Source organism: Neopsephotus bourkii, unplaced genomic scaffold (genome assembly GCF_033783945.1).
Source record: "Neopsephotus bourkii isolate Nb327-2 ecotype Australia unplaced genomic scaffold, CSIRO-AGI_Nbou_v1 NB_31, whole genome shotgun sequence".
Lineage (NCBI taxonomy): Eukaryota > Metazoa > Chordata > Aves > Psittaciformes > Psittacidae > Neopsephotus > Neopsephotus bourkii.
In genome coordinates, this window is record NW_026900548.1 from 532,424 (window position 1) to 559,359 (window position 26,936).

Genomic DNA, 26,936 nt, shown 5'->3' on the forward strand with positions numbered 1-26,936 from the left:
AGTAATTATTGCAGCAGCAGCAGGAAGCCTCCTGCAGAATACAGGGGAAAGAGAACATTTAAATATAAACCTGGTCTAAATACTGTCAGGGATGAAGAAGGCAGAAGCTGCTGCGACTGTTGCAGGATGGGTTAAATTGAGCAGCCACTAGGACAAGTGAATTTACTGGATTATGGAGAGAGACCAGTTCCTTTGGCACAGCCAAGTGTGTTGGAAAAACAAATATACTTAAGAACAGGGCTGTTTCTTGTGGAAAGAAGCACATCTTAAATTCAGTTTATACCCAGCTGTTTTCTTCCCTTTTGGGTGGGTGGGGTTTTTTTCTGTTATTTGTTTGATTCAGCTGTTTCTACTCTTTTCTGTAGTATTTTATATTACTTTCTCCATGCACTGAACCCTTTGGGGCCATGTGGCTGCACTGTAAGTGCCCGATGGTCTCGGTAACTGCTCAGGGTGCAGCATGAAATGAGGCTCAGTAGCCTGACACAGACTTGCATGTCCCTGAGAACAGGGTAGTCATGGAACAAGTGTTGTAATTCCGGTGTGTTACACCCAAAGGGCAGGGAGCATTTGCAGTGTTGTTCCCTATTACAAAGTATGATTTGGTCTTGTTTTGAATAAGGCTGTGAGAAAGCAGAATTCAAGGCATGCACAGAGGAATAATCCAAGCAGATGCAAATATCTTCTCTGAGTTAGTTTAATATGGCTGTACCTGTTCATGAAACAGATATTCCCTTTGGGGAGATCACTAAAGGAGGAGTTGACCAGACCCTGTTGTTCTTTAATGAAGTGGCTACATGACCCACAAGGACCCTGTGAGCCCATCTTCACGCACATTTGGGGTGAAATTGTGAAAAGGGTACCCCATCAAACTCAGTGAAAGGTAATCAAATGACTCCATTCTTATTTAAGCAGTAGAATAGGGAGCTAGATTGGGAAGGTTTATGTTCAGGTGCTACAATCCAGTATTCTTAGTTATTGAGCAGTTAGTAGGACAGATCCACAGGCTGCACATAACACTGATTGCTTTTGATAGGGATAAAGAACATCTTGCTGTTACTATCAAGCCTCAAAACTGACTTCCAGCTAATGACCCAAATAATCTTTACTTGAAATTGCATAATTGAGATCGAAGCCTGTCCGGGGCTTCTAGCTGGTACGGATTCCACATCCACGAGCTTTTGAGTATGGTCATTGAGCTGAAATGGAGAAGGTTAAAACTCTCATCTTCATTACCAAGCTCCCCTCATCTCCCAATACAGATGTGACATTTTAATTTTACACAGTCCAATTCTTCTTAAATCATCTGTATAAAAACCTCAGATCTTGATTGATGATGGATGAGCTATTGTCTTCTAAAGCACCCAGTTCTCATTACCCTTTAAGACATAGCTTATTAATGATGGACCTGAAGTGCTTTCCCAGTGGGTCAACAGCAATCAACTGTGCTAAGAGATCAAAAGACTTGGTTTGGCATGAAATTTCTAGGCCAAAGCCACTTTTGGATAATACATTCAGCATCTTGGATGGAATATGACAGTTTTTTGAGAGTGATATGACAACAGTTCCCAATCACCTGGATGATGAAGGCAAAGATGCAGGAATGTCAGCATGCAATAGTGTTTCAGCTCTAATGGAAGCTGACCTTGGAAATTGAGGTGTCATCAACATGCATTGTATAACATGTATGTGCAGAGAGTACCTATATATGCTGTAGTGTAAAAGATTGCTGTTTCCTTAGCAGCTTTGAAGGTATGAGATATCTTCTGTTTCACTGTTGAAGTGGTTGCAGTGGACATGCCTAGCAGTTTCTCCTAAATAACTCCTTCCCTTTCTCTGCCCTCTTTGGAGCTAGTTCTTTTCCCTCTCACTATGCCTTCTTACAGTTCATCATGCCAGCTGGCTTCATAGCACCAAAGAGCTGTTAATTTGCAACGTTGAATAGCAGTAGCATTTATAACCAATTTTATAACAATTTTAGAACCAGATTCTACTGCTAAATACGTGCCTACAGCCCCCACTGCATATCAACACACACAAGTTACTTGCACTTCAGGGCACGTTGCAGAATGTGAGCATGTTTTGCCAATTTAATCCACATTAAACTTAGAACATGAGGGATTACACTGCACACAAGGAAAAGTCAGCTGAAGAAAATGCCCTTTTAACAGATGGATGAAGAAGAGTTATTTCCATCTCTCGTCCAAACAGGCAACACACTTGCTGAGATACTGTCCCTTTGCCTTCTTTACTGTGATCTTCAGCTTCTGGTAATGCATTTTCACTGACTCCAGTCCAACTCCTTCTGTTAGGTGTTATGAATTTAGCCCCCTATTGAACTTGGCAGACTAAGTATAAAGTGTATGTGATGTACCTACCTGTGTGCCATGCCACTGCATGGAACGTGTAAGATACTTGTGTTTCGTGGTTGCCAGAAACCTGTATGTTTCCATTTCTCCTGTTAGTATTGTAAGGTGGGTTACCAAAGTTGTGTTGTAATGGTTTTGTCTCGGTTTGGCATGAAAGCAAGAAAATAGCAGATATAACAGATAATACATTTCTGATTTAGCTTCCTGAATAAATATCCATTTAATAGAATTTTAATAGCATACATAGAAGTTCCTCACAATCATTTGGCAGCAATAAGCAAAATAATGACCAAAGTCAGTGTCAAGTGCACTGGCTGATTTATTTTCATATAACTTTGGTTACACAATTATACTGCTGTTAAGCCAGTAAAGTAGCTCTAATAAGGAAGATGATAAGATTTTGCATTCACTTCAGACTCGAGTAGCAAACGACCTTGGAGCTACTCCTTTGCTCGCAACACCCACTGCAGCCCTGGTGCCAAAATGGAAGACCATGGTACTCTTCATGTGTCGACATTGGTACCTTACAGGAATGCCTCCCAGACTGACACCTTTAAGAACTTTACCCAATGAAAGCTAATGGGACTTGTGCTTCAATATCCCCTTTTGGAGCTCCTGTGTCTCTGAGCAGCTCAGAAGCCCAAGCACAGCCACAGTCGTTGTTTCAGTCAGCAGGTGATGGAGCCGAGTGCTCAGCCTCCTGTCCCAGGCAGCAGTGTTGTACTCAGACCAGCGGTTCTCCGGTGTCACAAAGAATTGGTTTAGAAGACACAAATACTCTCCCCAAAAAGGTACTTAAAATACCTTTCACTGTGAACAGTCCTGAGTGCTTCTTTGGCAGGAACAGCTTCTTTCTTCGCAATAGAAATCACAGAATTCACTGGGCCACTTGTCATTCATTTTCCTGTTCCAGCCTATGAAAGAGTTCAGCAGAGAGGCACAACAGGTGTTGCACACAGGAGAAGAAACCTCTTCTTGCCTGGCTTCCTTTGCTAGCTCATCTGCATAGGCAGAGATGCCTGCCTTTCTCCTGTTTATTGTTTATCTCGTCGCTTTCAGTGCTGTAAATTGAAATGAGATGATGACTTTATGATGAGTTCATTGTAGTGTAACTCTAGTGTATATTGATTACATTTGTGCTTCATTTGCTTAACATGTAACAGGGTTTATTAGGTCTTTGCAGGCATTGTTCTTGCTAAGAGAGGGCAGCGAAGTGCAATATGCATTTAAGTTCAAGTCAGTGAAGCCGATGCGTCTGTGGTGATTTACACATACCCAGGGTTCAGCATAAGGAAGGATAGCAGGTTGGAACAGGAAGGTAGAAAGGGAATGAATCTGGATCCCACAAGGCAGGAAGAGTCGAGCACAAGTACTTAAAGATTGAGAACTCGGGGTTATTCAGTATCTGTAAGAACCCATCTTTGATATTATTGCTCAGGTTTATTAGCACCTCACATGAATAGACATGTCAACTTGAATCCCATCACCTGTGGAAAATAGTACAGTGCTGGGCAGATAAAGATACTGTGTCATGTTTGGAGGGAAGAAAAGCAGGAACAGCATTTATTATTCAGTGATGAGGGAAGTGAGAGCATTTTCCATGTTTGGTAAATCACAGGGAAAACTGTCAGCTTGCCTTAGAGTATAGAGGGACACTTTCTGCTTACTTTTATGCTGAAAAAATGTCTTTCTTCACAAATTGAAACTGTTGGAATTACTTCTAGGCTGAGGTGCTGCCTGCTAGACAAGACTGCATCAGAGTTCCTAGCAGAAAAGAGAATTTGATAGGTATTGTCATGAGTAAATGCTCTAAAAGCCAGAAATGATGCCAGTGGCAGGTGTTCAGATGTACCATGTGATAGTGACACTGTTTGGAATCGTGTGCAAATGTTTAAGAAGCCATGAATGTAGATTTTACAGTTTTTCATGGCTTGTTAGGTGCTGTTTGAAAACAAAATCTGGGTTGTAATGGATTAGGTAATTCTGTATAGAGGGGACAACACAGAGAATTGTCGAATCATAGAATAGGTTTGGAAAGGAACTGAAGATCATCTGGTTCCAGCCCCCTGCCATAGACAGGGATGCCTCGCACTAGACCATGTCACCGAAGGCTCTGGCCAGCCTGGCCTTGAACACTGCCAGGGATGGAGCATTTACCACTTCTCTGGGCACCCTGTGCCAGCACCTCAGCACCCTCACAGGGAAGAGCTTCTGCCTTACCTCCAGCCTGAACTTCCCCTGGTTCAGTTTGAACCCATCACCCCTTGTCCTATTGCTGCAGTCCCTGATAAAGAGTGCTCCAGCATCCTTGTAGGGCCCTTCAGATACTGGAAGATTGCTATGAAGTCATTACTAGTCACGTTTTCGAGTCCTGCTTTTTCCCCATAGCAGAATTGCTAACAGATGCTGCGTGGGGTTTTTTTCAGGGATCATAAGAATATCATGCAGACAGATTATTGCTATAGCTCTAATCTGGACTCATTTCTGTATAAGATTATTATTATTATTGTTTTCATTTTTAAAGCTCCTTTTCAATGAAAAACCAGAGGTTTCTAAGAAATAGTAATACTCTGAACTGATTAATATGCTGGAAAGATGTATTTACAGATCATCTCTTATATAATATCTTCTTTTCTTGAGGGCTACCTCCTCTTCATGCTGTGGCCTGTAAACCATGAAATTTAAAAGAAGAAGATGCATTAATTCCTTCCTTGTCAATATTAGCATCCCCACTACAGCTTTTAAAGGTTTTTTTGCAGATGAGGACTATCAGATGACCTTAATCATTGCCACCATGGTCATGATTTACTCTTAATATGTCTGCAAGAAGTGTGGCACTCCTGCCTTTATAGCAGCACTTAATGTCATTCTAAGGTGCCATTAGTAACTAACCTTCAACATTTCTTTGCTGAGGCTTGAATCTCTGACACTAAGCGGTGCAGGAGGTTTTAGCTGCATCGCTCCTGTTAACTGTAATGGAAGTCACATGGATTGTCCTCTGCTTGGGAAATGTGAAAGCCAGGTTAAGTAGAGAAACTGAATTTGAATAAATGTTTAGAGGGTAAACCCCCCCCCCCCCAAGTTACTGCTCCAGAGGAAACCCTGTGCTACAACCAACACTGTAAGATCATTTTCATCTTGAGATTTGGTAAATCAAATCTTCAGAGACAGGGCAACAAGCCATTTTTGTTCAAACAAACTGATGTAAACGTGAAAATTACAACAAAAAACAACCAACTTTCGTCTGCTCAGAAAGCATCTCCCTTCAGCACAAAGCTTCCAGCAAGCTGTGTCAGTGGTAGTTCTCGATTTGGTTCATAGATACTGAGTATTTGGGTGTTCTGTGTGGTGGTATTACAGCAGCACAATCGGATCAGGAAACCTGCTTATCCAGATAGCGTGGTGACTGGAACCTTCTCAACGTGCTGTGGGCTCAGAAAACTCCTATCCCAGAAGAGCATGTTAGTTCATTGTATGCTTTAAGTGATCACACATATTAATGAAATACAGCATAGTGAGGTTGATTGTTCATGGTTTTGAAGTCAGTTCAGTCTTGAAGGTTATTTTACCCACAGATAACAGTACTGTTCCATACCTGATTACAAGAGTCTTACAAGTATGTTCTCTTCTTTTATGCAGAAATACTCAATGGAGGGGTGTATGTTGGCCAGAACAAATTCCTGTGCTTCGCAGACACCATTCATTGGCAGGATATTGTGCGTAACCCCTGGGCCTCCAACTTCACTTTGGTTCCAACAAATGGCAGCTCAGGATGTAAGTACTAGTTTTATTCTTAGCATTGCATCTGCTCAGCATGAAATGGTGTAAATATGGACACATATTCTATGATTTATGTCAAGTTTTCCCTCATCCTCTGCTATGGAGAATTGTATTTGTAAATTTCCCCTGCATTCTTCAAAGTTTCTATGCTGCCTATAGGAACACTTGGTCTAATCATAAAAACACTTTGTCTGCAGAGAGTATTTGCGAACATCTGAATTGCCTCTCATCTGTTGTCTCTCTTTTGCGTATTCTTTCTTCTATTTATTGCTAAAGCCACTGTGCTGCTGTGGAAGCACAGACGTTAGTGTTTGCTTTGCATTTGTTCCTGCTGCTCAGGCTGGTCTTTGAGTCATAATGGTCTGTCTATGGCACCATAATTAGCTGCTGAAGTAATTATGGTATCAGCTCATGGATATTCTGGTTTTAGATGACAAATGAACTTCAAAGAAGTAGATATCCTGCTGTCTTGTGTGTATCATGAAGACAGAATTTGCAGGGTATGAGGTGCTCTTCATAATATAGCAAATATTTCTCTGGTTTTAATATGTCCTCTCATTTTAACGTTCTCAATTTCAAACCTGGAGTACTTTGATGGATTTGTTTGATGCATTTCTCCATTTCCCTCTCCCAGAGTTACTCACCTTCAGTCGTATTTTGATGATTTTTGCAGTAGTAATGAGTTGTGCTGAATGGTGCTGACTGTAATACAAAATGTTTAGGTAAAATATTCCATAATAGAGTAAAGAGCATTCAGAGTGAATACCATGCTAATAAACAATACCCTTGGGATGTATCAGCATTGAAATTCGCCTGTAGGCTGGGAAGAATTTTATATCTGATGTCAGAAGTGACACCACAGCAGACATGTTCTGAGCATCCTGGATATAGGGACATTCTGGATTGCTCGCCGTATCGTAAAGTGTCCCTCAAGGATGTATAAATCGCCAATTGCCTCTTTAGCTTCCACAACAACCAAGAAACACCTTCAGTTCTTCAGTTGTATGCTAGGAATTCAGAAAAATAAATAAACAGAGATTAGCCTCTGGGGAAAGACCACTTGGTAAGTCCCATAATTTCTGAGCAGCACCTTGGTTTTAACCAAGTGCTTTGTGGAATAATAGGTTTTCTATAAAACTGACTTGCTTTTGTATATTACACCTGCTCCCCTTAAATCACAGCACAGCTCCTTGAGGTACAGCTTCCTCCAGGAGCCAGCTAAACTCCACTGCTCCTCAATCTCTCAACTCTGAAGCTAAGGCTCATCTCTTCTGCCTTCTGGCTGGAAACCTGACACAGTTGTAATGCAGCCAGCTATCCTATTTACATATTAAAAACCCTCATCACTGGTGATGATCAATTCGAAGCAGAACTGATAAAACCTTTGAAGGTTAGGGAATGCCTGTATGCTTTTATGAGTCATTACTTCAACAAGAAAAAGACTTGGTTGTTCCTCTGGTTTGTTCTGTTATTGGGTTTTCTTTTAACCTTTGCCAGTTCTTCAAGACAAATGCTTCTGCAACACCAAGGTAATAAGCTCTTTTAAAAAAACAACCAACATCAATACTATCTTTTTGAACTGACAAAGGTTTTACTGGTGACTCCAGAGGCATCGGAACAGGATCAGTGCCAAGTATTTTTGGAATCACACCCAGAAAGTCATAAAGGCAAATATTAGCTCCCACAGCAAGATGAAATAATGCATGTACCTAAGTCCAGTTTTCTTAAACCATTTTTTCATCCTTTTTTGAGTTTTTTTAAAGCATATGGAAGGAACAAACTCTGCTTGATAAAGCTGATAACAGCTTCTTTTCAGTGATGACTGAGAGCTACATCCCAGTGCAGCTTCATTAAGATAGCCACCCAGATTTTACTTTATTTTCCCTTACTTGGGATAGAGCAGAGCACAGTTGGGCCATATTTAATTTAATAAACAAAGTTTCCTTGTCCAAGAAACCAGATTCCATCTCAATGCTATGCATGAGTTGTGTGAAATTTGATAGAATTAGCTAATCCAAACCATTTCTGTCTTCACAACTTACACAGGAGAAGATATCAACCCCGTTATACAGAAAGCCAGCAAATGGCACATGGTTTAACAGGGGTGTTAAGGCTTTGGGAAACAAAGAATTCAGGTACAGAAATCACCATTTAAGATAGCCTAAAATTAAATAGCTCTCCGTATGTGTGCACATGCACTGTTATGCACACTCATAGGTCTCTCTGTGTATATACATATATATATATATATAAAGCCTTCCAATGAAATCACTCAAATGTAGAACTTTATTACTACCTGTCAAGAGGCAGGAGAAAAGGGAATGTACTACACTGGTAGTTCACAAAAGAATTAAGACAAGTTATTTGTACTGGTGCAGAAAGGACTTGGAGAAATGAACATCGAATTATAACCCTAGAATGGAAACCTGCATAAAGTATCATTAAATTGGGTTATAAAGTACCATTAAATAAGGTATATGCTTCTCAAATTTGGCTCACATGTCACTTTTCAGAATCTGCTAGGCAATGTGGGTGCTTGCTGGGCCCAGCCTTGCTATTTTTCTACTGCTGCACATTATGCTCAGTTCATCGGTCTTTTTTTCTGCATAGACTGTGACTTGTGCTCCTTTGGGCCAGCATGTATATATATTTATTGTTTATTTTACATGACTGTTTACTTGCCTGAAGTCTCACATGCCTCCTATCAAATGCAAATCTTGGCTGCATCCATTGGAACTGAATAGGTATGCTTTGCTTGGCATTACTAAGAGTATCCTAAGTCCTAGGGGTGTCAAGGAAAGCCCTCTGGGACTTCCCGTGTCTGAAAGAATGAGTGGGGTTTACTGCTCATCTAAAAACATTTCCAGGAGAGGGAGAAGGTCTGTCAGAGAGGCTGCATCAGTCTGGGAATGTAGACCAACCAAACCTTCTCTGCCAAGTTTGACAAAGTCCACAGTTGTAGTAATTTGGGGAAGTCTGTGTAAATGTGTGATCATGTAAGACCTGGATAGATGCATCGGCCTGTGTGCCATGGGTAGCCATGGCCGGCAGGACTGGAGGGTGGCTTATGCCCTGTTGTTGAGGCTGTTTCACGTGACCACCTCAGCAGTGCTCCCTGGCAGAGAATACTTCAGGGACAAAAGTCTGATACTGCAAACTGCTGTATCAGAATCAGGTACTTCATCACTCCAGCAGGTCCTAAAGCCTAAACAGCAGTTTGGTTTTGGCATCACTAGCATTGTTTCCAACCATCAATATTAGACATAAATCTCTCCCAAGGTGTTAACCTGTCAGAAAGAACAAGGACCCACCCTCAGAGAAGAGCCCAACTCCTGCCAGGTTTTTGCTGATGCCAGAGTGGACTCCAGCAAGCTGATATAATGCACTGGGAGTGCTTGTGCATCAGCCTGTGCTCAGGACTCAGCCCCATTCCTTGCTTGTCTTCTCCCAGGAGGGAGCTGATGCTGCTTGCTCCATTCCCCAGACAGACAGAAGAGCTGATAATGGCCCCACTTCAGGGATAATTTCACTTGCCACCCTCCCTGCTGCTCCAAAGCAATCAGCAGAGGAAGAAGACAAAAGGGCAGAGTGAGACAAAGATGCTTTGAAATAAAATCAGTCCCCTGCCTCTCTGCTTGTTTGGTACCTTGTATCTGCCAACTCAGGCGATCCCCTTCATTTACATCAGTGCTAGACAGGAGAGTAACATGGCTGGTGAACTCTGGGAATAAAGCTTTTCTGATACCCTTTTTCACAGGCTTTTACTGTCAGTGTTAAGAAGCCAGTTGGAAAGGCCGTGGCATCTTAACCACTATGACAGAAATACTGCAGACATAGGAATCCTAAATGCTGCTTCTCCCTTTATCTTGAAACGGATTCTACCCTTTGCTTCAAGTTGTGATCAAACACATGCAGAAAAGCTCGTATGAGAGGCCTTTGAATTACATGGTCTCATGTTCAGATGAATGCAGCCAGTGGCTGCCAGCGCTGAGCTCAGTGTGTGCTGCTGAAATGTGATCAATAAATGTTGTAGCAGGGACCATGTGTACCTCAGGTCTCCAAGGACAGATACCTCTGTGCCTGGCTGCAATACTACTAGTATATATTGTATACTAGTATCTTGTAGCTGAAGCTTTTAATATTGATTGTAATTTGAAAGCAGCCTTCTCTTCTATTTACCTGAAATGAACACTGTCAGCCTGGGCTTTTTAAGCTGGGCACCTTGCAGTGGGAATCTCAAAAATGCTTAACACGATTTTCCCTTTAGGTATATGTTACTGAATTTGTTTCTGCAATGCTGAAAATGTGTTTTCTCTCCTTCCAAAAATAAGCCATGACTTACAACACTGGCCAAGCATGCTAAGGCCATGCTTTGCAACAGCATATTCCCCTGGTACCACATCCACTTGTTGGATTTGGTCCCTTAATAACTGAAGAACTACAGCTCTCCTGTTCAGAGATAGACACCAGTTCCAGTGATGGTGCAAGAAACAAAGCAGGAAAAAAGGATTAGACTAGCCTAAAATGCTTCTAACTTGTTAGACAGCTCCTCTCTGACCAGCTTTAGGGAAAGACCAGTGAGACCACTGCTGCTTGGATCTGTGTCTCTTTGATGCAGGACTGCTTGAGGGGGGGCTACAAGGATGCTGGGGAGGGACTCTTCATTAGGGACTGTAATGATAGGACAAGGGTGTCCTGGGTTTAGCAGCAGCAGTCATTTTTCTCCTTCTTGGTAGCTGGTGCAGTGCTGTGTTTGACTTTCGGGCTGGGAGCAGAGCTGATAACAATGATGTTTTGGTTTGGCCAAGGACTTTGTGAGCCTCATGCTCTGCCAGAAAGGAGGGGAAGCAGAGACAGGACACCTAATCCAAACTGATACCAAAGAGGTATTCCATACCACAGCACGTCATGCCCAGGATGTAACTGGGAGTGACCCGGAAGGGTTAGGGGACTGCAGGGTGGGAGGAGGTATCGGTCAGTGCTCGGTCGGGCTGGGGGGGCGAGTTATCGATTGACTGGTGCTGAGGTGTTGTATTCTCTTCCCTTGTCATTTCCTTTATCATTACTATTATTGGTGGTAGCAGCAGTGATTTGTGTTATACCTTAGTTACTAAACTGTTCTTATCTCAACCCGTGGGAGTTGCATTCTTTTCGATTCTCCTCTCCATCCCTCCGGGAGTAAGCGGAGGGCAAGAAGTGGGGGGAGTGGGTGAACAAGCTGTCTGGCTGGGTTTAAACCATGACAAAGGGGTAATGGGTTCAAACTTACACAGGGGAAGTTCAGGTTACATATAAGGATGAAGTTCTTTACTGTGAGGGTGGTGAGGCACTGGAATGGGTTGCCCAAGGAAGCTGTGAATGCTCCATCCCTGGCAGTGTTCAAGGCCAGGTTGGATGGAGTCTTCGGTGATACGGTTTAGTGGGAGGTGTCCCTGCCCATGGCAGGGGGTTGGAACTGGATGATCTTAAGGTCCTTTCCACCCCTAACTATTCTATGATTCTTTGTGCCCAGAGTCAGGAAAACTAAAGTCTGTGGAAATTAAGCCCATTTTAAAGCACTCCCCTGAACAAAAATTTCTGCTCAGACTCTGAAGTGCAGTGGGATCTGTGGGTACACCTCCCTTGCCTTGATCTGCCTTTTTAACTGAGCCCCTGTCAGCTGTGAAAAAAGGTGGAATTTTTGGCAAGGCATTTTTTCAAGCAGAACAACTACAGTTACTTGCTATTCATAACACAGTACTCTGCCATTGCTTTGTATCAGATTGCACCCGGTAATGTAAAAACACCCAAGTTCTGAGCTGTGCAGAAGTACTTCTACATTGTTACATGACGCATAGGAAGAAAAGGCTTGGTCTTCAGCTGTCTGCTGGGAGTCAGTAAATCCCATGATGTATTCAAGGGAAACACTGCTTCAAGATGTCTTCGTTCTTTTTTACCTATTGATTCATAGCTTTTTTCAAGGGCAAAAGAAGCCTTGAAATGTCATTAGCTCTGTCTTCCTGTCTGCGGAGGCTCTGAAGCATCATCATCTTGCCTGACATTGAGCTCAGTAACTTTCCTAACCACAGCCTATCTTCCAACCTGGCTTTGAGTTTTAGGAACAGCCACAGCCCTGGTGCGGCTGGAGCTCCTGCAGCCACTGGATGGGTGAGCACAGGGTTGTGGTCCTCTGATTGCTCTCCTGACACTGCTCTGAAGCTTTGCAGATGTGCAGACATCCCTCAAGAGGCTGGTTAGTTTCCTGGCATTAAAACACATAACACTAGCTGCCTTATTTCTAATTTGAACAGATTTAAATGCAGATGATGTTGCTTCTTACACCTTTTCCAGGTAGCTTAAAGAGCTCTCTTGTAGCCAGCATCTTCTCCTTGCTGAAGTAGCACTTCCTATAGAGTCAGCTCTCCTAATATTACTCTCAGAAGCTAAACAGATAGAGAGTCCCAAAGTGAGGAATTTCTTTCCAGCCCCAGAATAATTTTAGTTGCTTACCAATGTAAAATATCTGTATTTTCAGATGTGCTGTTAGGAGACGGAAACCAAAATAGATGTAGTTGTTTGCCGCTGAGTTAACCAGTATCCTGTAGGAGTGAAAATTGTATCCTTTATGTTTCAGCTCCACGTGAGGAAGATGGTTTTCAGGCAGTTCTGACATCTGGGTGTTTTAGAGACTCCCTGTTTTTCAGCATACACAGTCTGTATGCTTCATACCAAAACATGCAAGCTTCTGTTTGGCTGTATAAAGAACATTTGGTGTGAGTGACTCCAGTTTACCTGCCAGCCTGGCTCACCCTCTAACACTGATTGCTCTTCACTGTGATTTGCTGGGATTACAGCCTTCCTGTCATCTGTATCTTTTACTGCTTGGGATTGTTTAATAATTCCTAAACCCTTGCCTGCAATACTAAAAGGCATCAGTCCTGTGATGATCCCTGGGGAACCACACCCCAATTGTATTGTAATTGCTCATTTACAGCTACTATTAGAGAGCCACCAATTAGCTGACTCTTAACGCATTTTTCATGTGGTTTATTAATATTGAAACATAGAGACAAATCTAATTAGAAGTTTACCATTTAGACCGCTCATTGCTTTGTAAGTTAAAGAACAGAATATGGACGAGCTGGCTTGCCTAGGATGTCAGCTCTGGGTTCTCCTGGTGCAGACAGTCCAGGCTGTGATTGACCTTACCTGGGTGCAGGTGTGTTTGGAAGCACTCTAGCTCAGTTTGACATGCTTATCTGTATATAGTATGTATTTGGTTGATGTGAATCAGTTTTTTCCTTCGTGTTCTCATTTACACCATCTTTGAGAGCTGCTTTATTTAGGTTAACCTGCTACTCCATCAGCTCACATAGCTGAGAGCTTGCTGGGCTGTTCTACCACAAGTTTTCCACACACTGGCAAAAGGAATAATACAGTTTCTAGCAAGGTACTTCTTTAAAATGTTACAGAAATGGGAACAATTTGGTGTTGTTTGGTGTTTTTTGTGGTGTTTGGGTTTTGTGGTTGGTTGTGGTGTTTTTGTGTTTTGTGGTGGGTGGGTTGTTTGGCAGGGAGGTTGGAACTAGATGATCTTGAGGTCCTTTCTAACCCTGACTATTCTATGATTCTCTGAGTCTGTTCTTGTAGTATGAAGCATAAGTTGATATTTGCATGGAGTTTTGTGTAAATGATAAGCTTTGTTCTCCACTGGGTGTTAACAGGCTGTGTTTGAAGCTGCTGTAGGTGGATTTGTACAGGGCCATTTGTTGCAGCTATAGAATGGAGTCTGACGGTAGCCAGCCTGTTAATTTAATGTTCAGTGGTGACCTTGTAATTCTTCACAGAGCACAGGAACTCATTTTTGGGGCCAGGAGTCACAGTATTAGAAAAGGATCATTTTTACACACAGTGACTTACCTGAAATTTATGCTTGGGTCAAACCAGTGGGTATTTAATTCGGAAGTGATTATGTGATAGTTCTGAAGAATAGGGTTCCTCAGATCCTTGCAATCTCTCCCAAAAGTCTCAACCTTCCACCAGTTTTCAATTGTACTGTAGCTAAATTGTATAAAATGCTGCCCATGTGTACATCAGTGTTTCCAGCTGGCTCATCCAGAACAGTTCTGCTACCATTGGGAAGCCACACTGAAGCAGTGGGGAGTCTTAGGTCAGAGTGGAGGAAGGATGGAGTCCTGTCCCTTTGGTGGAAACATACCATCAGATAGAAAAGATTCAGGAAAGCTGAACACAGGGGAAATACAAGTACAAGGAAAGCTTTCCTTTGGATGAGTTGATGCTCCTGTTATGGGAGACAATTCTATGTAAATAGTGAATATGTGCAAATCAACCCCCAGCCCTCATACCAAGACACGGGTGAGACAACCACATTTTGTCCACTTACCCCTGCAAGATACCTTCTGCTTTTTCAGAGCACCAGAATTTAGCTCAACAGAAGGCCAGAGTTAACAGCAGTGTATTTGTGTATGCTGGTGAAAAGAAAAGAGGGCAGTGATTAATTCACGCTTAAAGCCAACTTTCAGAATAGCTAGTGTATCATTGCAGGTGTACATCCCAATTGGAAACTACCTACAGAGAAAATGGCATTCCGAAAAGCGTACCCTGAAGACATTCGTTATTGCAGAGTTTGTTAAATTATAGCCTTTCATTGAGGATATTACTTAAAGTTCAATTAACGTTTTAAATGTATGTTTGGAGACTGGTGAGCGGGGCCTCCACAGGCAGGTGGTCTCGGCACAGAATGCATTCCCTGCCACCAGTTTCACCACGGCAAAGCTAGGATGAGAAGCTGATAAAAAGCCACAAATAGCTAACCGGCTTTGTGAAAGCTGCTTCCATGTGGAACATACTTCAGCGGTTTGCAGCATTCGTCTTAGCAGCAGTTACAGTTTCATGGATATCTCAGTTGGAAAGATAAGTTATATCACAGCATAATACCGACAGCCAGAAAGTCCCACAGCTACCTTCAGCATATGTGGAGGTTGCTTTTTCTGCCGTTAAGGAATCTCTATAGTCAGAAGAGAATCTATTTATTTACCTGGAATGAAAAGACAAATATAATAACAGAAGAAATTGATTTTAAAGAATAGTTTTGCCAAGCATATGTAACTGAAGATGGAGGAATGCAGGATATCCACTGACATAATGAACTTGTTTTGCATTAGTAATGCAAGCTGAAGTGCTTCAAGTTGCCTGTAATGTTTTTCCTCACCCCAGAACAGTGTATTTTAAATAAAGGGAATCAGTTTAGCTTCCTAATAAATACCTTCAGCCAGTGTTTTCAGAAGGGATTTGTCAATTGTTGAATGCCCTTGGAACAGATCTGAAAGGCAGGCAGACGTGGCATTTAATGGAAATACAAAGCCCCTAACAGTTGGGTTCACTGAATAAAGAGTAAGTAACAAACACAGGTGTACCTAGCTAAGATGAATAAACAGTGCCGCAAGGAACAGAAGTCCTTGGGCTGCCAGATCCAGGGATCTAGCAAGGTAACTGCTACAGAGCCAGGGATCTTGAGGAGTCATAGACACAGAAAACAGGGCACTGCAAAAGGCAGCATTAGCAGCTTCTGAAGAACCTTTGACATGGGCATCTCTTTGCAGTGGAAAATACAGATTTCAAAAGATAAACTCCCTGCCGAAGTGCTGACCTGTTTTATTGAGGAGCTTCCTTCCTCCCTAAAGCAATTCCAGGGTCAAAGTCACCCACCAAGTGGCACAGGTTACTGTGCTGCTGTATACTATCACAAAGTGGTGCTCGTTCTGTGGCTGCAGAATTATAGTGCTACACGTGTGGTAACTGTTGGTAAATGCTTATCTCTTAATGGCAACCTGTGTATGTATAAAGCATTACTGTATACCACCTATTTACAATCAGGTTGGCACTTAAGCAGGATATTGGGAGAGATTTTCAGTTGAAGTGATGGAGCCCCTCTCCATCACAAGCAGCTTGCTTTGTTACAGGCACCAGTGTTTCTTCAAAGTGGGAAATAAACCCCAAATACTCCAAATATTTAAAACAGTCTCACTGAATGGTAGGTGGCAGATCTGTACTGAGTGGCTGGGTGGAATTGGTCTTTCACAGCAAGCTCCAGCTACCTGCCTTTGAAGAGCTGCTTAGGGAAAGAGGAGGAAAATAATCATCCACTTAATTGCATCTACTGGTGCTTGAAGCTGCTGTGGGCCCCCCACCCACCCTTTTTAAAGTCATATATGTTAGATCTGCAGTGATGCACAGCCCAGCCACCAGCTCAGAGTGAGCTTGGTTGGTGCTGCTGTGCAGAGCACGAGGGGAGAGACTGTTCTGCTGCTTGTAAAACATAAGCCCTGCCCTTTTAGCTTTATTGCTGTCACACCTTGCATTCGTGTCAGGATTTTATTACACGTGCCTCTTCTGGCAGACGTTCTCAGAACTGTCACTAAAGTTCCTGTCCTGCTTTTGTGGACAGCCTGGCTAAAGGGCTCTTGCCACTGCTCTTCTAAACCCAGGGCTGTTTCAGGGCCTTCTCTCTGATCCCTTCACACCTCCTGCAGGGAAGAGGACAGTACTGTGGTGTCAAATGAAGCCGAGTGACTAAAAGGGAAGTTTCTGTCTCCTAAGCAACGGACAAGGAAGTAGCAAAGCAGAAAAGAATGTATTTTATGCTTCTGCAGTTGCTCACACTTTCTGTCCCTGTGTGTAGGATCTCCTCAGGCTAGTATTCAAAGGAGCTTTCACATCTCAAAGCCTTCTTTCCGGACCTCTTGTAGGAGCTTGTAATTTACTTTCGAAAACTCATAAAAGCCATCATCAGTGAAGTGTTCTGACACAGGGGAAATGTTGGGAATCTTTACAGAGCAAGATACTTAATGCAGGCTTTTCAAGTGGTTTTATACAAATTGCTACATATGAAAAAGGAAAACTTCATACCGAACTCTCCGTATTAAGCCTGCATGATGTCCACCGCATCACCTCTGTGCAGATCTCTGGTAGCTGAAGATTAGCCAGGAAATTGCAGCCTGAAATCTGTTTGTATGACTATTTTCATTGAATATTTGTCTGTAGCAATTGCTGAAACTAAATATCAGAGTATATGCCCAAGCATTGTTTTCCAACAGAGAAAGGGCTTCTGTCATCCAAGTATTGTTCTGTAATAATCAGTTTTGTTTCAAATAGCCATGAGATACATTTTGAATAAGCAATTGCATTTGAATAAGCCTATTTAGAATACTTATCCAAAGTTTGTCTAAAACTGAACTCCAGATCTCATGGGGATGGGGAGTTCATTTCTAGCATTTCCATTTAATTGTGTCAAAAGTTGGTTAAAACATGAACACACCTAACAGCACCCAGGCAGACTCTAGGAATAGTACATGGCATCAAGAAAAAGTAGAATTCCCTTTCAGTTACTACAGGACATTATTTTGACTTCTGTGTTATTGACTGACTTGATCTGTTCGAGGGGTGGAGGAGTTGGTATTAAACAAGCACAAGAATACCCTTAGCTTTGGCCCTTACTTTTCAGTGTGTCATTGAGTTTCTTCAACTGGACAGTGCAGAGACTTCTCACCCAATGTTACATACTGTATCCAAAAAAAGAAACCTTATATCTGCATCCTTTGGTTCTCAGCCAAGGTTACACATCCCAGGGTAAGTGTGCTGCTGCACCTTGTAACTATCCTTGATACCTGGCTTAAAATTGCTTACAGGCACTGATGCAGGTGCACATCTGATTGCTGTGTTTGGTAGGAGTCGCTGCTGCTCGGCTTGGTGGTGGGTTTTAAATTCATATGTTGTTAACTTCACAGCACAAACAGAAGCACATACTGCTATGAGCCAGAATAAAAAGCTGACGTGTGGTAGGGCAAGGAGGGGTGTTCCAATGTTAGGTATCACAGTAGCTGCTGCTTAGGTGTGAAATTCATGCACTTCTGGAAACCCCCATGCAGAGGAGGGAGCCCATTAAATAATACCTGCCAGAAGCAAACCAGGGGAGAATGCTGCAGTGAATATACAGGCAAAGAAGATGTTGACTTTATATGGTCTCTGCTGGGAATCTGCAGTGCCTACTTGCCTGCTGCCTTCCAGTCACAGATGTGTCTTTTGCTCACACTCAAATTTCCTCAATAAAAAGGACTTTTTCCCCCCTTTTCTGAAATACATTAGCAGCTTAGGAGTTGCTCAGGATGTTAGGGAGCAGGGTTCAGCTTCTCACCTTGCCTGCTGAAGACATTCATACCTGTCCCTTGGGTCTCCCACATCCCAGTGGTAACTGCCCCAGGTTAGTCTGAGCTGGGGTCCTTTCTACCATATTGAAATTCTGAGTATTAAGCAGTCATGAGGTAAGATAGAGAAATAGTCTTAGGTGCATGGACTGATATTTAGATGTACTCCTTCTGCAGTGATTTAGAAGCACTGAGCTGTGAGGCAACTAAGAATGGATGCATTCTGTATCCAGTGTTCTTCCTTCAGGGCCTGTGAGCTCCCTTCCAGAAAACAGCCTGTAGACCATTTCTTCAGTTGCTATCCTGGGAGGCAAGAGTCTCCATCGTAGTAAGCAAAGGAGAAAGCAGGATGCATAACCCTGCATTCTAGTTGAATGTTAACATCTCCCTCTCCTTCTGCCCAACGGAAAGGGAAAATAAGAGCTACCCCTGTATTTTGAAGAGGTCTGAGGTTGTGATCTGTATGCTTTGAGAATGGTCCCTGCAGAATCATAGAATATCTCAAATTGGAAGGGACCCATAAGGATTATTGGGTCCAGCTCCCTATTCCACAGGACTGCCTGAAATTTGTGGATTGGATGTGACACTGAGAGTCATCCAGCTTCTCACCCAAGAGCCACCCAGGCAGAGCGAGGGGCAGGGTATTCCACTTGGAGCCCTGTTAGGGTCTGAGCAGCTCTGCTGTTCAGGAGCAGAGGCCAGTGAGGATGGGCAGTTGTGTATGGCTTACTGGAGGGGAATGTATTTTTTTTAACAGTAATGATTACAAGAAAGATTCCTGAGTGCTTCTCGTTTGCAGTGAGCCTGCCAAGCAGCAGGTATGACTTGACCTATCCTTTTAGCCTTCCGGCTGTACCCCCGCATTTGCTCAGGATCCCTGTGTGTATGTTCAGCAAGGCATTTGATGCTGATTGGAACTAATTCACCATCACAGTGGGGGGAATTCACTTACATTGCTCTGTGCTAACAGCTATAAGCCACGATAATTAATAGCTCTTAATTGCTTAATCAGTGTAAAGTTTTAGACTATGTCATATGTGAAGGTTCTTATATTGTGTGGATGACTAAACCCCCAATTAATGCATTGAGCCTTACCAGTGCTGTCTGTTCCAGGCAGAGAAAAATAACCAGCATCTTCATTACCCCTCTCAGGTCCCTTTCTGTAGTCATTACTGTGGCCTGAAGACATTTTTCTATAGCAGCTGAAGTAACATTACAGTGAGCTTCCTATCGGCTCAGAGCTGTCAGCAGTAGATATGAATCCAGCGGCCTGAGCTCATTCGGTGCTGCTGACACGCTCTTCTTGACTTCCCATTTATTCCTTTACCTCTGGTGGCCAATCTCTCTTCAAATCAGAACTGTCTGCCACCAGCATATCTGGTGATACTCTGTAATTTCACAGTTTTTAACAGATCTCTGGTCCCTGCGCACACGTGGGGGTTGTCTCCAACCCACACTGCTCAAGAAAATGCCTCTCCCTTTGGTATTCAGTTTTTGTTTTCTGCAGTGCTGGTTCAGTTTTATCTCTGTTCCCTCTCCCTCGCACTGCACCCCTATCTCTTTCCACGCCTGTCTTTCAGGGCATATCTCTTGGATCGTTTTCATTTCTCAGACCTATTTCCCATGCCAGTTTCTTTTCAGCTGCCTGTGCCTGAGTCCCTCTCCGGTTGTGTGTGTGTCTCTTCTTATCTGCTGAGGAAGATCAGGGGAAGATCGAGGCATTGAAGTGCGAAGTTGGAAGCCCCTATTGACACAGTTGTTAGGGGGAGTTTGCTTTCACTGTCCCTGAGCCCCAGTGGTCCCCATACCACAGATGCAAACACCTGGAGAGGGTGGGTGCTAGAAAACACGGACTTATGGATGGTGCTGGCATGCACAAAAAGTGCTGTGCTTTTTCATAGAGTAAGTGTTCATCACTGAAGAACACGATGCAAGTTTTTAATGTAAAGGGATCCTGTTAATATTTGTGCAGGTTACTTCTATTGGGCATGGGGACTTGCAGAGTAGAGCAGCAATAGAGACATGAGACATAAAGGTCAGCTGAAGTGCTGCCATTTACCACAATAAAAGTAACAATATCAGTGCAGTTACAGCTTGTTAAAGAAAAGCCTAAATTTTATGGGACCACTTCCATGTTGGAAAACTATTTGGTGATACATACCAAGGTGAACTCATCTGACAGCAGTGAAAGCAGCATAGTTGGAGAACAGTAGAGGAATTGATCCTTAGCTTTCTGTATCCCATAACACTTCTACAGAGAGGAAGATAAAATGGGCACTAGGTTTCTCCATAAGATGCTTTCTTCTGCTACAGGAAGTTTTACTTTCTCTTATGACATACATCTCTCCTGCCATAAAGAAAGGGAATCCTGGAAAGCGTGAGTTTCTGTTAGGTAATTAAGTTTCAAATCACAAACAGAGATCTGAAGGCTAGCACAGGGCTGGTAGAAGTTTCACAATTATTTTTACTTAACAAAGAAGTGTGAATGAATTAATGGGTGACAATAGGAATAGTCAGACAAGGACACTGAAAGCATTACAGCCTGATAAAGGCAGAACAATCCATCACAACAATAGTATCTTTAATTCTTGTTAATGGTGTGCTGCCGTGTTTGAATTACATTTTGATTTTGTTATCTCTTCATGCATAAAACTAAGGAGTTTTAGCTGCCTAGAAAAATAACACACAAGTGTATTTAAACCTTCTGTCTCATCTGAACAATGGAAAGAAGAGACTGGGACTCTTACCGCACAGTATAGCTGGAACTTCTTGGTCCTTAGGGCTCGTTATGTCTAGAAACAGCTAGATGACATCTCTAGCATCCTTGCAGGAGTGGATTATTTAGGTGAAGCATGAGTTTATAAGTATCTTACAGAAGCTAATAAATGATATATCGGTCTTTTGATAGTTAATAAGTTTAGACTGTTAGGTAAGTAAAGAGGTGGCTTACAACCATGGGTTGTAACCATCAGAGTTCCTTTATTTTGTCTGTGTTTACTCACACTTCAGTATCAGTGTGTTGCAGGTATGCTAACATCTATTAATGATTTATTAACCTGATAGAAACCATCTGTAAATGCAGTCTTTGTGCAAAATGAGACCATTTCTTGTCTTATTTCTGCTTTCCTTCTATCAAGGGAGGTCTGCTTGAGGCAGCTGGCATAGCTGCCGGGGAAGCAGCAGTGTTTCTTTTCTGTACTATACTGAGCTGAGAGCTAAGAGGAGGACTTCATTTTTCTTGTCTTGTCAGTAACTTAATCCTTTGTGGTTTGACTGTTCCTGAAATAATAAAGTCAGTCTGGAACCGAAGGAAAGCCCTTTTGAATTCTTAGGAAAGCACAAGGATGAAGTAACCTTGGTCTTTCCCAAGCTAGAGAGCAAACGTTTTCTGCTGGTGACTTTGCCTGGCTCAGAGATGTCATAGTTTAACCCCAGCCAGCAGCTCAGCCCCACACAGCCTTTCGCTGCCCCCCAGTGGGATGGGGGAGAGAATCAGAAAGGTGAAAGTGAGAAAACTCAAATGCATACAGAAAACTCTGAGAAGTAGTAGAATTACTTGTCAGTCTTAGGGCCAATAGATTTATTATCGTTTAAGCCTGACATGCAAATCTAATAGTGAGACCTGCTCCTCGCATGAATGCTCCTGACTACTTCTGTTGACTTCCATGGGACTGGTTTTGTGTTAGACTTACAGAGCTGATCTTTGATGTGTAGCGATCAGTCCTTGTTACGGTGGGGAAACGAGGTGAAATACTGAGTTATGTGAGGGCAGACCCCGGACCAGTTCGTCCTGAGGGCAAAGAAAGTTATTTTTCTCTTTAAACAAACCAACCAATGCAGACACACTGTGTGCAGGGAGTGTGTGGCTTGGTTTGAATTCTCAGTATATTTGACCTTCCAAAGGATGTGTAAGAATGCAGTTCGGAGGTGTGCTGCCTACAGGCTCTGCACCTTGTTGTTTCTCTGCGGCTGAGAAAAGTGAAACCAATGAAAAAGACCCTTGGAGTTCCCAATGAGAAAAAAGGGAACTGGCAGCCTTTTCTTGCCTTACTGTTAAATATCTCTATTTAAATGCAGATGATCTTCTGACCCTGCCAAACAAAGTCATGTCCCAGGAAGCCAGCAGGCAGGTGAAAAACCAGCTTGTAAAATGGTTTTTGAAGATGCTGGATCTCTGTTGTTTCCAGAAGGAATCAAGGTGGTTGGATACATTTTTGACTGCATACGGAGGATCAGCACCTGGGAGTTGCAAATATGAAGATTTGTATTTTAAGTGTGGCTTCTGCAGAAGCATACATGGATGCTTTGGTTAGAGATCACTTGGAGAGATGCTTGAAGTGTCTTCTGTGTTACCTCACTGCATATATTGCAGTGGATAGCCCAGTGCATACAGTATGTTTTGGAAAGGGGTAGAATCCAGGGACAGAAAGAGGAAGAAGCAGCCAAACTGCTGCCTTATTTTTCCTCAGGAATATGTGCTTACAAGTGATGTGTGCAGTGCTTCATACTGCATCTAGCTGCCAGACTTCAGGCTTTCTCCCTAAACTCCAGACCCCTTAAGTGAGATGGGCATGAGATTTGACTGACAAGGAAGGATTGGCTATACAGTAGAGTCTTGAAAGAGGAGGCTTTGTTGTCCATGGGATGCAGTTCTTCCCAATCTACCCCCAGCAAGGATGCTCCAGCTCAGGTGAGGACCAAGCAAAGAAAGTGGTGGAAAGATTTATCTGAACAGGCATCCAGGGCCGTATCTTTCTCTTTCCCACTTCTGTTGGTCAGGGTAGCCAGTTTATAAAACCCTCTTCCTAGGGATCATTTTTGTTTGGTTGAGTGAGTGCCAAAATCAACAAACAAACTGTATCTTTTCAAGCCTCCTCAGTTAAAATCCTTCCTTTAATTTGCTGTTTATCTCACCTTCTCTTTAAACTTTCATTCTTCTAAATCAATATGGATGTATTTGCTTTCTGTGCAGGTTCCAGTAGTCTCTTAATAATCATAATAATCGTTATTACTGATTAAAGTTGCATTATTCATGCCAGATGGAGTTCCCTCGCTGTCAGCCAGAATGAGTTTGCATTATGTAGTTATAGTACATTTGTGATCTAAACAAACAGATGGCAGAATGTGACAGCAAATTATGTGCTGGTGATGTCAGCAACCACGCTTCCCAAGTATAATTGCTTTAAATGAACACGAATGCAGCGAGGAGCTGGTAGTTTTAACAAGGTAGTTGGCATACAGTGTGGTAATTACCATACAACATCATCAATAGCACCACAAGTGCTGAGGGAAGAATGCTGGCTTTGAAAAGTCCTGACAGAAAGACTATCACAGTGGGTTTGCTCAGCTGTGGAACATCTCACAGCTATAAGCACACTGCTAGCAGAGCAGCAGGGGTTTCTTTTGGGATGGTCCAGCCTTCGCCGGGAGACATTTTGCACTTTCCAATGCTAGCTCCCATCAGGGCGTGTGGGAAGTATTTGATTTAGTGTAATGGAGCAGTGTTAACAGCAGCTGCTGTTAATACAGGATTGAAAGGTAAGCTGCTGGAACAGGTTCAAATGGGAAATTTGCTTAATAGAATCTCAGCAGCATTCAGTGATGAATAAAAGTTTAATCAAAGATGAAGTTAGGTTCCTATGGTCACAAAGAGCAGTGATAAGGACTGTGTTCCTTATCATGTAACATTGTCTTCAACAAGGCTTATGCTGGGCTTCTCAGTTCACCCCTTCAGGTGTGGCTGGGTATAAAAGGCTTGGCTGCCTATGCCTCAGGCACTCCACCCCTGGGTTTTAGGAGTTGGGGCTCAGGGTGCAGCAAGGCAAGCTCTTCCTGTGTGCTCCAGGAGCATCTGGCACTCAGGAGGGAGGATCACTGTGAGCAGGAGTGTGACTGAGCTCTGGCTATGTCTGGATGGGAGCTGCAGAATGAGGTCTCCATTCACTCACAGTCAGGATTTCATGGGAAGTCTTTCCTGTCCAGGTATTTTCTCAAACAGTGTAAGATGCTGCCACAGGAGAATGTGCCGCTCATTCTGCTGGCTTTCCGTTTCCATGCACACTGGTCAGCATTTAGTCATGAAACAGAAGATGTGAACTCAACTCTTTCTTCAGTCCAGCTGAAGTTTTAGTCACTAGTTACTAGGTGGTTTATAAAAGTTACCATTGCTAATTCTTCCTCCTCTGTCTGTATTTTACAATGGAAGCACCTACAATACCTTTCTCAAGGGACTAAGCCTGTCAGTATGTGGAATGACACTGTGGAGCATCACCTCTAATTTCTGAAGGAACATGAGGCACCTTCAGAACCACAAGCCCAGGCACCTAAAGAACCAGGAGCCAGAAAATGAAAGGTCCTGTGAGCTTAGCTGTTGCTGAGATTAAGTGGTTGCACAGGTCACATTACCTTTATTGTGATGCTGGACATGAAAAGCTTTTAGGGGAGAGGGGTGGCTTTTTGTCAATGGCATTAAATATATCAGCCCATTGCTCAGATGAAACTTTGCATAAGATAGACAGACATCCTCTCTGGCACTCACATCTCTTCTGTGGAGGAATGACTGGGTCTTATATGGGACATAGAAAGCAATAGTAATAGCCCTGGGTGATGAAATTGTTTCTCAGTCCTCCTGACTTGTTCACCTGTTTTTTGCTTAAAATGTGCCAGTCATTATACATAGCAGAGAGGTATTCAGGGTATAAAGCACTTTGATAAGTAGCCATATTTCATAGGATCCCAGACTGGTTTGGGTTGGAAAGGACCTTAAAGCCCATCCAGTTCCAACTCCCTGCCATGGGCAGGGACACCTTCCACTAGAGCAGGTGCTGTGTCCTGCAGCCCCTGTGTCCAACCTGGTCCTTGAACACTGCCAGGGATGGGGCAGCCACAGCTTCTCTGGGAACCCTGTGCCAGAGCCTCAGCACCCTCACAGAGGAGAGCTTCTGCCTGATATATAATCTAAATGTACCCTCTTTCATACCTATGACACCGATTCTAGCTATTTATATGGGCTTTTTTTACAGGCACTGTTTCAACCTTGATAGAGCATAAAACCCCTCCAAAGACAAGATGGACCCTCCTCTTCAGCAGTTGCTGGATGCTGAAGAAATGAAAGGAAGGCACATTTCTAATCTGTTTCATTTTCTGTCTTGCAGGTGGTCGATGCCACAAGTCCTGCACAGGCCGATGCTGGGGACCCACAGAGAATCACTGCCAGACCTGTAAGTATGCAAGACTGAGAAACAAAGGACTGTATCAGGGATCCTGTGGGCTTTTATGTAATTGTGAAAGGACACTCTAAATTTTGGGTTTGGTATGGGACATACTTTTCTGTATGTTGTTACCAACATGATGTGCTTTATTTCCACCCCTATGAATTTGGTTTCCTTTCCTCCTTTGTGCTTTCTTAAAATGCTTAAGCTAAGCTGAATTTGCTTTTTGCTTCTTGGCGGTAACATGGAGCATGGCTCCTGAGAATATTGATGGCTCTTTTGGAATGCTCTGAAGTTAATACTGCAGGCATCAAAAAAACTACAAGGTGGGTTTGGAGATCTTTAATGACATCCTGACACTGCAAAGTTCCTAATGCCAAAGTACTCTGTTAATTTCAGTGGGAGCCTGGGAATATTACTTATCTTGCAGAATTGTTCTCTTTATAACAACTTCAGAATACATTTGAGTTGTACTGAAAAAGAGTATAATAGGATTTTTGTCAAGGAAGGAATAAGTGAAGGGTTGTTCACAACATCTGTCCATCCTCGCGAATTTAGAGAGTGTTAAAATGAATCAAAATAACTATCCTGAGAGAGTTTCTTTTTTGCATGCTTTCAGCTCCTTCATATAGGCATGGAAGAGCTAGAAGTGCAGTCACAATATTAGCAAATACAAAAGAGAAGTAAAACAGCTGTCTTTTCCCACAAGTCTTTCCTTGCCCCACATCCTTGCAGGAGTGGAGGTACCCATTATATTTCCTTTCTTTAATATTTCCTAGGGTGGAAACTGGTTGAGTTTACTGGAGTCACTCTTCCTACAAAATGAAATTGTTGCTGATACCTCCTCTAGAAAGCCCTGCTGCAGCTTGCACTTTTTTCCTTGGCTGAGTTGTAGATAGGAAGTGATTGTGGCAAATTAACTGCTATGAAGTGAGCATACCAGGTAACTCTCTCAAGTGATGATACCCAATGTCATCTGCCTTTTCTGTTGGAAATATTAAGAACAGTGCAACTGTGCCTTTTATTTCTTTCTTTTTTTCTTTTTAACTGCAAGGAGAAGGAGATAAGAGGCAATTAGAAATGGCAGAGAGCTTGACATGAGCATTGTACGAGCGAGTACAAGCAGGAAATCCAGACAGACCTCCTTTCTGTGGCAGAGCGAGGGGCAGAGGTGACAGAGCTGGATGCCTGCAGAGGCTCTGCCACCATCCTGAGCACTACTTTTATTCAGGAGCATCTGCTGGTGTTGCTGGCAAAACTGATGACAGCTACAGCTCTGCTAAAGTTAACATGCTCTTATATTACTGTTTCATATTGCGCTTTATCTTCAGGTGTGATTAAAAGTGCTTTAGGACAGGCTGTAGGAATAACTG

At 42.8% G+C, this 26,936-nt stretch overlaps 1 protein-coding gene across 7 annotated transcripts in view; it reads left to right on the plus strand.

Annotated features, from left to right (window-relative positions):
• Window positions 1-26,936, plus strand: part of ERBB4 (erb-b2 receptor tyrosine kinase 4) — a 609,586-nt gene that overhangs the window by 401,268 nt on the left and 181,382 nt on the right. For all 7 annotated transcript variants that reach the window (XM_061344620.1, XM_061344647.1, XM_061344630.1 and 4 more), the window contains exons 4-5: window positions 6,009-6,143; window positions 25,507-25,572. In XM_061344620.1, the coding sequence (XP_061200604.1) occupies window positions 6,009-6,143; window positions 25,507-25,572 (201 nt within the window). The remainder of the gene's footprint in view (window positions 1-6,008; window positions 6,144-25,506; window positions 25,573-26,936) is intronic.